The 13,116-nt window shown below is 49.1% G+C and overlaps 1 protein-coding gene across 5 annotated transcripts; it reads right to left on the reverse strand.

Annotated features, from left to right (window-relative positions):
• Positions 1 to 761: 761 nt before the first annotated feature.
• On the reverse strand, positions 762 to 13,029 carry Tp53 (tumor protein p53). Of its 5 annotated transcripts, none has more exons than XM_052195723.1 (11): positions 12,875 to 13,028; positions 5,836 to 5,915; positions 5,554 to 5,575; positions 5,171 to 5,458; positions 4,125 to 4,308; positions 3,934 to 4,046; positions 3,483 to 3,592; positions 3,061 to 3,197; positions 2,721 to 2,803; positions 1,832 to 1,938; positions 762 to 1,303 (listed from the first exon to the last, which is right to left on the reverse strand). In XM_052195723.1, the coding sequence occupies exons 2-11, from the start codon at positions 5,913 to 5,915 to the stop codon at positions 1,222 to 1,224; spliced, it is 1,206 nt and encodes a 401-aa protein (XP_052051683.1). In that variant the 5' UTR covers positions 12,875 to 13,028; the 3' UTR covers positions 762 to 1,221. The 5 variants fall into 5 exon arrangements, with proteins under 5 accessions (XP_052051683.1, XP_052051686.1, XP_052051684.1 ...); XM_052195726.1 differs by having other exon boundaries at positions 5,171 to 5,407; positions 12,875 to 13,027; XM_052195724.1 differs by lacking the exon at positions 12,875 to 13,028 and adding an exon at positions 12,693 to 12,742.
• Between the last annotated feature and the right edge of the window lie 87 nt (positions 13,030 to 13,116).

Raw genomic sequence — 13,116 nt, forward strand, 5'->3', positions numbered from 1 at the left:
CAGGAGACATGGCCAAGCCATGTGCCCCGGCCTGCTCTCCCTGCTGGCACTGGCTCAGCAGGCTAGGGGAGAGCTTGGCCCAGTCCTGCTCTCTGGGAGCCAGCAACAGTGAGGAAGGGGGTGGGTAAGAGGGTGTTGGGCTCCCCAGCTCTGACTCTCCTCCCTACTCCAAGAAGCCCTTTCAAAGGATTTCCTGGCAAAGTGCAAAGCTTCGATTCATTCACTTGCCTGGCGTGAGGCCCGGGATGTGGGGATGCTGGGAAGGCCCCAAACCTCACCTTAACTGCTCCCAGTTTCCTGGGACCCCAGCTGGCAGGCCTCCCACGTGTCTCCTCATGCAGGACTGGCCACCCCCTTCCCTGGGGAACTCAGGCACCCTGATCCTTTCTTGTGGAGCAGATGGCTGCTCCAGAGGCTCAGGTTTGCTAAATCAGACATTTAAATCCCTTAATCCTTGGTGAGAGGTTCCCCGGAGGACAGCAGGAGCCCAACCCTAGAAGTAGGGGTGGATGGACTGTGTGCCAGTCCTGGCGGGAGGGAGGAGGGACAGTTGGTTCCCAAGTTATGAATGGAGTCACCCTGCTCCCTTGTTGTCATGCAGCCCACAGACTGACCCAGTCCCTGGCTTTGTTCCTCTTCTGGAACCCAAGTTCCCCACCCCTGACTCTAACACTGCCTGGACTCAGGTGGGCACCTCCCAAATTCATCCCTGCACCTGGGGGCCCAGGCAGCTTATGCCGATATCAACCTCTCAAAAACCATTCAAGTGATAACAAAATTTTATTGTAAAATAAGAAATTGATATATAAAAAGGGGTAAAAAAAAGGGAGACTGGCTGGGGAAGGATAAATGCAGACAGGCTTTGCAGAGTGGAAGAAAATGGGCCCCGGAGGAGACGGACCCTATGAGGGCCCAAGATAGAATCTTACAGGGTGTAGGGTAGGGTGAAATTTCATTTTAGGTGCCAGGGTCCAACAACTGGCTGGATAGGATTTCGCTAGGCCAGCAGAGACCTGGCATCTACCAACCCACTCCCAACCTGGGCCAGGAACCAGTACTCAGAAGGGGCTGAGCCCTAGCTACAAGGTAAAAAAGGCAGCGGAAGGGACCAGGGTTGTTTCCCAGCTCAGGGAACAAGCCCTAACATCCTAAAATGGCAAGGAGGGGGATGCTGGTGACGGGACTGGGACAGGACGGGACTGGGACAGGACGCAGAGGCTGTCAGTCTGAGTCAGGCCTCACTTTCTTGATCATTGTTTTTTTATGGCGGGAAGTAGACTTGCCCCTCTTGGTCTTCAGGTAGCTATAGGAAGACAGAAAAGGGGAGGGATGAAGTAACGGGAGCTGGAGTTTGGGCTTTCCTCCTTGATCAAGGTTCTGGATCAAGAGGCTCTAGGCGGGAGGCTGAAAGAAAAGGGAATTTAAGATGGCTCCTACTATGGGTAGGTATATTCACAGAACACGCTGGAGTGCTTCTGAGAATCAGTTTATCCTCCCTTTCATCACCATCACCACCGACATCATCATCACAACCACCATCACTATCACAGGACAGGGTCTTGCTACATAGTTAGCCCTAGCTGGCCGAAAGCTTTATATAGTTGATGAAGGCTTCAGACTTCCCCAAACCCTCCTGACTCTGCCTTCCTCACGGCTGAGATTATAGGAGCGTGACACTGTGCCTTGTCCCTCATCCCACTTTATAGAGCCCGAAATGGTGAGTAGTAGGGCCTCATAGAGTAACCCCACGCGTCTAGAAGAGTGGGGTTATTGTCACAGGAGGGAGGTCCGGGTAGAGTACCCCAGCCAGGCGCTGCCCCAGGCCACTCACCTGGAGTGAGCCCGGCTGTCTCCGGACGCTTGTGCAGCATGGGAATCCTTTAATTCCAAGGCCTCATTCAGCTCCCGGAACATCTCGAAGCGTTCACGCCCTCGGATCTGCAGCAAGGAAGAAATAAGACAGAAGTGCTGGACAAAGTCACACAACCACTTTCACTCTTATCAACTTTCTTTCTGAAAGTTGGTCCCCAACTTAAACTGGCTCGACTTAGTTTTTTGGGGGTCTTTGTAACCATGTGAAAGTAACAGTCATTCAGTAGTAAGTGTACAACAAACTTGGGTCTTTTTTTTCAGTTAGAGGGAACAGACACTTAACAGGGCGACTGTGAGAGAAGCACGGTGGCGCCGAGCTGTGGAGTCCACTGGGTTAGGTGGGGTAAATGCACCCCCGTGTGCCGCTGGGGACCAATCCTGGGCCTGGTGCATGCTCGGTGAGTATTCTGGAACTGAGTAATGTAAACCCGAATGTCCTTTCTTGGGTTACTTTCTTTGTCTTGCCAGCTTTGAGCCACCCTCCTCAGCTCTGTAATTACAGGCACGCGTCAACCAGGCCTAAGTTTTGACATGCGGTATTTCCAACCGATGACGTGTTTCCTAGGACATGCTCCTGTCCTAGGTAGAGGAGCACCTGTATTACAGCGTAAGTTGGTGTTCTTCAGCTAGTTACAACTGAGAGCCACTGTCTCTGAGGAACAATAGCCTCAGAGCATATGTTCCAAAGCTAAAGTCACAGCTAGAGATAAAGCCACTGAAAGAGATAGAGCATTTTGTGCACTAGACTTAGAATTTTAATCTGATAACAACACTAGTTTTATATATGCAGGAGACAGAGGCGGTAATGGGCATATGTCTCTGACCTGCAACTCTCCCAGCCTTGGTACCTTAAGGGTGAAATATTCTCCATCAGAATTCTCCATTCTCCATTTCTTTTGCTGGGGAGAGGAGCTTGTGCTGGTGGGCAGTGCTGTGGAAGGAGAGAGCAAGAGGTGACTTTGGAGGCGGGCAGTGGTGGCGCACGCCCATAATCCCAGCATTTGGGAGGCAGAGGCAGGCGGATTTCAAATTCAAGGCCAGCCTGGTCTACAGAGTGAGTTCTGGGACATTCAGGGCTACACAGAGAAACTCTGTCTTGGGGGGGTGGGGGGGGATAGTGGTAGGAGGAAGAGGTGACTTTGGGTGAAGCTGATGGCCTTCTCCACCTTCTACGACCTGCCCATTTACCTTTCTTGGCATTCCCTGGGGGCAGCTCAGGGCAAGGTTCTTCCTTTTTGCGGAAATTTTCTTCCTCCGTCCTCCGGTCTCTCCCAGGGCAGGCACAAACACGAACCTCAAAGCTGTCCCGTCCCAGAAGGTTCCCACTAACCAGGACAAGAAAAGGAACAGCACAAGGCAGTAAGAAAGCTGGGCCCTAATCTGACTGTTTTGTAAACCAGGCCCTACCTGTTCCCAACCCCTCTAGTCATATCTGGAACAGAAGCCCCAGTTACAGAGAAGCCACAGATAAGAGAAGTCCCTAAGGAAATGGGGAGGAGACTTCATTTACATAGATAAGGTAGGAACTAAAGAGGGCAGGGCTCGTGGAACAGAAGCAGGCAGAGGCTGCTGAGGAAACACGCTAGCCTAACCTAGCACGGGCTTCCTACCTAGAGTCTTCCAGTGTGATGATGGTAAGGATAGGCCTGCGGTTCATGCCCCCCATGCAGGAGCTATTACACATGTACTTGTAGTGGATGGTGGTATAGTCAGAGCCAACCTGGGGGAAGACACAGGATCCAGGTGAAGTCACTCCCAACCTCACCACAGGTGATCTGCAGCAGCCACGAATGTCTATAGCCTCTAATAGTTGTAGTTGTAGAGTAGGGACAGCCCACCTGTTCTGCTGCACACCTCCTGGAGTTGTGGGGCACAACACTTGCTTAGCATGTATGAGGGAACAGGACTCAGCATCTCTATACCCCACCCCATGGGAAAGCCCCTTCTTCCACAGATTGTGGTTAAAGCAGACCTGGGGCTGGGTGTGGCAATTCCCACCTCTAAGCCTAGGCAGGGGGCAAACTGTCTTTAAAACAAACAAATCAAAACAAAATTACAGACCTCAGGTGGCTCATATGGTACCACCACACTGTGGCGAAAAGTCTGCCTGTCGTCCAGATACTCAGCGTACAAGTTCCCTTCCACCCGGATAAGATGATGGGGAGGAGCCAGGCCTAAGAGCAAGAATAAGTCAGAGGCCTGGAGACCCTAGGCAACCAGTTCTCAGCCCACAGGTGGTGTCGAGTGCTTACCGTCAACATCGGAGCACCGCTCATGGTGGGGGCAGCGTCTTACCACCTCTGTCATGTGTTGTGATTTCTTGTAGATGGCCATGGCACGGACACGGCTACCAGGTGGAGGTGTGGCGCTGACCCACAACTGCACAGGGCATGTCTTCGCCAGCTGGCAGAAGAGCTTATTGAGGGAAGGGGAGTACTGTGTGTGAGAGAGGAGAAAGAATGGAAGGTCAGGGACAATGCCAGCAGTGTGGCGGAGGCGGCCAGCGGCGACAGGACTGCAGTCTACATACCAGGAGGGTTGTTCTCCTTTCTCCTCTCTCTCTGGTTTTTACTGAGACAGAGTTTGTCTATGTAGCCCTGGCTGTCCTAGAACTCACTTTGTAGACCAGGCTGACCTCAACCTCACAGAGATGACCACCATACCTGCCTTTTTTTTTTTTTTTTTTTAGAAGACAGGGTTTCTCTGTATAGCCATGGCTGTCCTGGAACTCATTCTGTAGACCAGGCTGGCCTCGAACTCAGAAATCTGCCTGCCTCTGCCTCCCAGAGTGCTGGGATTACAGGTGTGCGCCTCCACCACCTGGCTATACCTGACTTTTCTTTTTCCTTTTCTGAGAGGACATCTCACTGTGTAGTCAAGGCTGGCCTTGAACTTTTGTTCCTCCTGTGGTGGCCTCACCAGTGCTGGAGCTACAGGTGTGTGTCACCCCACTGGGTTGTCTTTGGTTTTGGTGAGATGGGGTCTTGCTTCGAGGTTCAGGCTGGCCTTAAGCAATCCTGCCTCAATGTCTCTAGCAGCTGGGCCTACAGTGCATGCCTCTGTGCCTGGCCTCAGAAGATTATTTTCAAAGGCCAAGAAAGGAATGTGAGGGAAGGAAGTTCTATGCCCCCTGGAGAGATGCAGAGAATCCGAGAGGAAGGATAAAAGGATAAAGCAGGTTCAGGGCGAAAGGAAAACTATAAGTCATAGTCCACAGGCTAAAGAGGAACCCCCAAACCTAGACAGAAAAAGAGGTATCAAAAGGTCACATGAAAGGTGACTCCCCAGGCCCACTGACCGTGCACATAACAGACTTGGCTGTCCCCGACTGCAGGAAACCCAGGTGGAAGCCATAGTTGCCCCGGTAAGTTTTTTGAGAAGGGACGGAAGAAGACAGGGGCCACGGAGTGGCTGGTGCAGGGGCTGGCGGTGCAGGCGCTGCCAGTGCGAGGGCCTCAGTTACAGGGTCCTGGGCTGCAGGAGCTTCTGACACTTGGAAGGCTTCATCTGGGACTTCTAAAAGCTCAGAAACATCCTGGGACAAAAACAGATCTTCCATGGAATTAGGTGACTCCACCAAGGTGGACTGTGGACGGCACAAAGAAGAGCCTCAGGACTGGCCTCAGTCTACCAACCCAACAGCCCACCACAGCCTACGTCCCTTTCTGCCCCAGTCCTTACCAGAACATCTTCTGGAGGAAGTCTGGAAAAAAAGAGCAGAGAGTTACTTCCGCTGATTTCCACCCAGCTTTTGGAGACAGAATCTCACTTATCCTGGGCTGGCCTCAAACTTGCTATGTTTCTCAAACGTCAGAGACCTTTGCCTCCACCTCCCAAGTGCAGGAATCACAGACACCCAACATCATACCATGTTTTAACACTATTGCTTTTGTTTCTCATAGGCAAGGAGAGGATACAGGTATGGTGGGATGGTATCTTAAGGGCCCCATAAGATCCACTCACAGTTTCCAAAAGCGTGAAAATGTCTCCTGACTCAGAGGGAGCTCGATGCTGAGATCCGATGAGTCCTCCATGGCAGTCATCTGTAGAGAGAATAGCTTATGTACTATATGGATGCACAACTTGTCAATAAAAACAATGGCCTATAGGAAAGGGTAGAATAAAAAGAAGGTGGGACATCCGGTAAGGAGATTAAATTCGGAAAGTGTGGGGATTCCCCCAGGAACGTGGAGGGCAGAAGCAGCGGCTGCACAGAGGGGACCAACCACTCGGCAGGAGTTAGGTTAGACTAACAAGGCTATTAAGTTATGAGCAAGTCAGAGAAAAACCAAAGCTATGGCCAAGGTATTTGCAAATATATTTTGAAGTTTCAGAGTCATTATTTCGGGACTAATTACAAGTATCCAAGAAGTTGGCCATGAAGAAGCCAGGACCTGAGAGGACCGCGAGGAACACCATTTCCAGAGAAGCAGGAATGGAACAGCTCAAGCTGTGGCCTGGCCTCCTATCAGCTTCCCCAACCACACACTGCTTTAAGGAACAGATAACCAAGGAGGTACTCCCCCCCCCAAGCCTCCACTCCCTTCCCTCCCCCACCCCCTTATCCACCCCCTCACACTCAGCTCCAGTCTTCAAACCCTCTTCATGGCCAATCTCTAAGAATGCCCCCCAGTGTCTCACCTGTCCCTTTGGGACAGCTCCCCAACCCCTCACAAATTCCTGAAGATTCAGCAAGTTTCCCACTACCTTCTCCCCAGGGCTCTGTGAGCACTTGTTCCCTCCTGGCTCCATCAGTGTGTTCCTTCTACAAGAGCAAAGTCATACTTTCTATTCTCCCTATGGCTATGAGGTAGCTTTTCCTTGTCTTGGATGCCACAGCTCCACAGTGATGTTCAGTTCTAGCCAGCCAATCACCTTCTTCACAGCAGAGCAGCTAAGCGGTCCAATACTCTCACTCACTTACTCTTATTACCAGACATTGAACTATTATCTTCCTTATTTAAACATTTACTTATTTATTGCGCATTATTTAAAGGTGCCAAGGTAGATGAAGGCTAGAGGACAACTTGCAAGAATTTGGTTTTTCCCTTCTGATAAGTGGGTTCTGGGGATTGAATTCTGGCCAGACATCATGTTTCTTTTCTAACAACAAAGACAAACATTCCAGGATAATTACTGTTAATATTGACTATAATCTTAACATTCACCTTCACTTATATGTGGATTAATTACTTTCTCATTTAAGAATTTGAGAAAGTGGGTGGTGTGGTGGTAGGGGCGGTGGCAGCACACGTCTGTAATCCTAGCACTCTGGGAGGCAGAGGCAGGCGGATTTCTGAGTTCGAGGCCAGCCTGGTCTACAGAGTGAGTTCCAGGACAGCCAGAGCTACACAGAGAAACCCTGTCTCAAAAAAAAAAAAAAAAAAAAAAGTTTGAGAGATCTTTACATATGGGCTATTTCCTCTGTGTTGATGGTCACATATGCCACTTGACAGGTGACCCACCAAGAACACACACAGGGCAAGTGAATGAGTTTTTACTAACGATGGCCACCCAAACAATCTAGTGCATCACAGGTTCTTATGCACAGTTCTCTTGCAATCAGTTAAATGAAGAAAGCTAAGGACCAGATATCAGAGCCCTTTCATTCTGAATCCTAAGGTGGTTGGCTCTGGAAAGGGGTAAGGGAGGCTCAGAGCTTCTTCCTTTTGACCTTTTCATTTACTTGAGATTTGGCCCTGGGGCCCGAGCTCAGCCCCCGTCCCCCAACGGTACACATCTGTAAAACATGTAGACTAACACAAGTGCCTGGCATACAAGAGCTCAGCAATGTTGACATGAGCACCTCATGTGTTCTGAGCAAGCAGTGCTTCTGTGGCACTAAACACTGCCCATTACTGCCAGTTCACCCTGTCATGGTGTGTGCTGGCATGGTAGCCCGATGTCTCCATCATAGCCACACAGACAATAGGCGGTCTTTCTTCTCTATCATCCAGGTCATTAGTAATTAGGTTTTCAGTGCTTCCTTAAAAAGAACAGTTGCTGCCGGGCGGTGGTGGTGCTGCCTGTAATCCCTGTACTTGGGAGGCAGAGGCAGGTGGATTTCTGAGTTCAAGGACAGCCAGGACCACACAGAGAAACCCTGTCTTGGAAAAACAAACAAACAAAACAAAAACAAACAAAAAAACAAAACAAAAACCCAACCACCCCCCAAACAAACCAAAAACAGTCACCAAGATAGAACTAACAGCTCACAAGAACCAGATCAGGGGGGCCACGGATCCAGGGAGGCTGGGTTAAGACAATGCCAGGTGGGAAAGGCAATAAACCCAGGAGCGGTCTGAGCACACCCAAGGCTGCTTTTTCCCGGCCCAGGAGGCCTGCTGTTTCCAGGGGCTCATCTCATTTGATTCCGAGAAAGCTAGGCAGGCAGGCAGCTAAGAACAGGGGTTCCCAGGACACAGGATCTTGAGGTAGACCAGCTGGAAGGGTTCAAGAATTTAGTTTAAAAATCTTTTGGGGCTGGCAGTATATCTCAGTGGCAGAGTTCTTGTGCAGCATGTCTAAGGCTCTGGGTTCAACACCTAGCATTGATAAAGGAGGGGGTTGGGGTGGGAGCCAAGGACCGATATATCGTTGGTTCTAAATAATAGCAAGGCCATGTCTAGTTTAACTTAAAGCACACATCTCACTCAGCAAAACCACATCTAGGCTGCACTTCCTACAACAGTCCACAGGGACAGCAGGAGCCTTGCACAAAAACTGCTCCTGTCAGCGTTATTCTGGATATGGAACAAGAAGAAACCACAACATATTAGTGGGGAACAGACACACAAATCAGTCTTGAAAAATGTTTCAGAAACAATTGGGTGAAGAATATGGTTTGCTGAAAAAACTCAAACCATTGATGAAAAACTAATGAAAAACTAATTTAGTTTATATAAATCAGAAAATATATGGGTCTGTAACTAAAATAGGCACTTGGTACCAAGACTGATTACCCCAAAACTAATTTCTACTAATTTGTCAACTGACCCCTTAGACACACGCTAATGAGCATAGCTGAGTTTGACAGACACACACACACACTCACTGACATTCACAATGTGGTAAGATGACCACTACTTTTCACTTAGTTTTTATTTTATACCGAGACAGTCTCCTCACTCTGAAGCTTGGCTATGTGGCATTTCTGCTGCAGCCTCCTGAGTACTGGGTTTGCAGGTATGAGCCACCACATCTGGCTTAAGACTGTTTATGTAACTAAAATGTGGATACAAGAGAAAACTGTTTATTTGGCAAATTTTGAAAACAGCCTTGTAACCCTCTCTTGGTTAGTCCATTCCCTCTATCAGCCAAAGACAAAACCAAACAAAATGTCAAGATGTGTGCCCTTCCTTCCCAAGAGCTTTACCTTTAGGTCTCAAATCGACACCAAGGTAATAACTAAGGAGTCAAATGTACTTCTGTCCCTTCCAACGTTGCTTTCTCTAAGGAATCATCACTTTCGCACCTTGGAAAATATCACTTTGGGAACTTATTCCACGCCCCTTTCTTATGACAAGGTGTCACTATGTATTCCGGGCTTGCCTGTCCTAACCATGGTAGTGTGCCAGGGTCCCAGGCACTCAGTTTGCTGAGGTTTGTTCCTTGTGAAGCCCGCTGGTGGCGGCATGCACTTTGGTCCCAGCACATAGCGGGCAGAGACAGCTGGAGCTCTTCAAGACTAGCTATAGAGAAACCCTGTCTCAAGAAAACAAATTATGAGCTGGGCGGTGGTGGCGCATGCCTGTAATCCCAGCACTCTAGGAGGCAGAGGCAGGCGGATTTCTGAGTTCGAGGCCAGCCTGGTCTACAGAGTGAGTTCCAGGACAGCCAGGGCTATACAGAGAAACCCTGTCTCAAGAAAACAAATTATGATATTACTACTACTACTACTACTACTACTACTACTACTACTACTACTAAAAGAGACACATAACATTTGCTGGAGAGATGGCTCAGTGATTAAGAGCACTGACTGCTTCTCCAGAGGTCCTGAGTTCAAATCCCAGCAACCACACGGTGGCTCGCAACCATTCTTAATGAGATTTGATGCCCCCTTCCGGAGTGTCTGAAGACAGCTATGGTGTACTTACATACAATAAACAAACAAACAAACAAACAAATCTTTTAGCCGGGCACTAGGGAGGCAGAGGTAGGTGGATTTTTGAGTTCAAGGCTAGCCTGGTCTACAGAGTGAGTTTCAGGACAGCCAGGGCTACACAGAGAAACCCTGTCCTGGAAAAAAAAAAAGAATAGAACAGAAAGGATTGGGAAAAATGACGGAGGGCACAGCCGGCTGCCCTTTCTCTGTCTGTTGAGCATTCCCAGGGTGTTGATGCTATGAATTACACAGATTTCTGATTTGAAAACAGCGACCCAGTTTGGTCAAGCTGGGCTTGGCCTTTGCTTTTGTGGTCGCAGGATTTAAACCAAGGGCATCATGTCTGCCAGGTAAAATACTCTACTACAAGCTGCATCTCCAGCTGCTTGTTTTTCAGAGACAAGGTCTTGCTAAGAGGCCCAGGTTGTTTTTTTGACTCAAGGCTTCTTCTGGTCTCAGCATCCCGGTAAAGGCCCAACAGGACTTCCTCATTTACCCTTCCAGGAGAAAGGCCCTCAGGCTCTGACTTGCTAATGTATGTTAACTTTTGTACTTTCTTTTTTAGTAGACACAGTCCCATTTACCCCTACAAGAGGGAGGATGGCCTTAAACTTAGGGTATTTTGGTTTTTTTTTTTTTTTTGGTTGTTGTTGTTGTTTTGAATTTGGCTCCCACACACAGGGTTTCTCTGTGTAGCCCTGACTGTCCTGGAACTCACTCTGCAGACCAGGCTGGCCTTGAACTCAGAAATCTGCCTGCCTCTGCCTCCCAAGTGCTGGGATTAAAGGCATGTGCCACCACTGCCCAGCTCTTTTCAGTTTTTTTTTAAAGCTAGGGTCTCTCTTGACTTCAAACCCCCTGTACACATCAGACACTGTGGCCTGGAATTTGAGATTATCTAGCTTCAGGCTTCCTAATGCTACAAAAATTGCTGCTGTTAGGTAACCTTGTGTCTGTGTGAATATTTACAGATGTGACATATTTTTCTTTTTGAGTTAGGGTCTCATTGTGTATCTTTGGCTGGCTTAAAACTCAGATATCAACCTGCCTCTGTCTCCCTATGCTGGGATTAAAGGCCTGCAGCACCTGGCCCACCCTGGCTCCTTTTTTTCCAGTCAACACTATAACATTTATTTGAGTAGCATATACATTGTATGGTCCTCTGTAAGCTACAGAAGATTTAAACATAATTTAAAGGCACATACTACTCATCAAAGACCTGCCAAACCGCTCTGCAGTAAAATTATTCTGAGAAAACTGGGAGATCAGGAAAGATAAAGAGAAACTCTTTTACGTAAACAACAATTTACATATATCTACATTTGAAAATGGGACGGGGCCTAGGGGCCTCCTTTTGACTTTGGATTGGGAGGGATCTTTTCACATTCATAAGAGAGTCCGACACCAAATCCCGGCAAGAGATTGCAAGAGCAGGTCGTCTATTTGCATAAGAAGGCATCCCTCCTCCGCTGTGATTGTCCGGTCTAACCTTCACAGCTGGGGTTCCCTTCACGCAGAAAAAGTTTAAGCCAAGTAATTTGTGTTTCACTATAAACTTGAATGACTTAGTCTTCCTTTCAGCTTTACACCTGAACCCATGCAAAAAAGTCCCTGTCTACCTATTGACTTATTCTTTAGACCAAAACTATTAAAAATTTCCCGTTCCAAGCGCAGTGTGGAAATAGTATTCTCACAAAACAAATAGAAAAAAACAAAAGAAGAAAAGGCACGCTCATTGCGCGATAAGAAACTGTAATAAAAAGACCTGTCCTAAAAACTGAAGCGGCGGGGACGGGCAACACACGCCCAGACAGAGCTCTGCTACCTCCCGCTGGGAGGAACCGGCCAGTGCGGCGACTGCACTTAGGACCTCCGGGCGCCCGGCCCGGCCCGCCCCTTCCGCTTTCAGGACGTGAGGAATGCGTCGGGCTAGGGAATGGCTCACCCCAAAACCGGATACTCGGCAATTTGCTTTTCCGGCACGAAGAAGCGACCTATCGGCGCACTCTTTTAAATAAACACCTCCTCCTTGGCAAAAGCAATAACCAAGTGATCCAGAAAAATAAGACGTCGAGGAGAGCAGTTTTCCTCCTCAAACAACAGAACCAGCCTAGAATAGATTTCTCTCCTCTTTGCTACTCCCCCGTCGCCCGGTGAGCAGTGATCTGCTCCGAAAAAAGAAACCGGAAATGCTCCTGCAAGCGGCAAAAACGTAAAAGTGGAGCCAAACAATAACAAGGCCGGCGGCGGGCCTTTCAGACCAAGAGGTTGGGTCGGGCCCTGAGGGCAAACACTTCAGGCTAGCAACGCTAGTGCCTCAGGCTCTCCTTGGATTTTCTGCATCTAACAGGGTCGAGAATCGGCAGGAAAAAGAAAGAAATCACTCCAGGAACAAAGGTCCGGAAGTCGCTGGACCTTAGCAGCCAAGGCTTCCCGGATCACCCCGATTTCATCAAGGAATGGAGCCCGGGGTTTCATTAGGATGCTATGGGATCTGAAGTCTTAAGCTATGAATCTCGAGAAATCTCAAATCATAGTGCTTTGTGCATTTTCTTTCAGGAGCTTCCACCACCCAGTAGCGGGTAGATACGTGTGTAGACAGGGTAGCGGAGAGAGAACCCCTTAGGCCATCTCGGGGGTCCCCAAATGCTCTATCTACTTTGCAGGTGCACGACTGCGAGGCTGGTTGGCTAACATCATCAGCTATACTCACTACAGCATCAGACAGACGTTCCCGTTCCTCCCGTCCGCCAAGCTTCCATTCCGCCCATCTCAACCGCGCTGAGCACCCCCACTGTCCCACCCCCAAACCCCACGATTCTCTCTAATTTTATGTATGCAAACCGAGAGAGCCAGTGACCGGAGAGGACCGGTCACGCTCAGTCAGTCACTTACCCAGTCTCCGAAGGAGCGTGACACCCTGGTGGGAAGTGGGAAGTGGGATGCGGGCCTGGATGCCAGGTGCCCCCTAATCGTAGTCGCTACCTACAGCCAGGATAGCCCCAATGAACTGAAGCTTTAGAACTTTAGCCAGTGTGAGCACGTGGGAGGGGAAAGTCCCAATCCCAGCAACCCCCGCGAGACTCCTGGCACAAAGCTGGATAGTGGCCATAACAAGTAAGGGCAAGTCATTCTGT

The sequence above is a fragment of the Apodemus sylvaticus genome, chromosome 10, assembly GCF_947179515.1.
Source record: "Apodemus sylvaticus chromosome 10, mApoSyl1.1, whole genome shotgun sequence".
Classification (NCBI taxonomy): Eukaryota; Metazoa; Chordata; class Mammalia; order Rodentia; family Muridae; genus Apodemus; species Apodemus sylvaticus.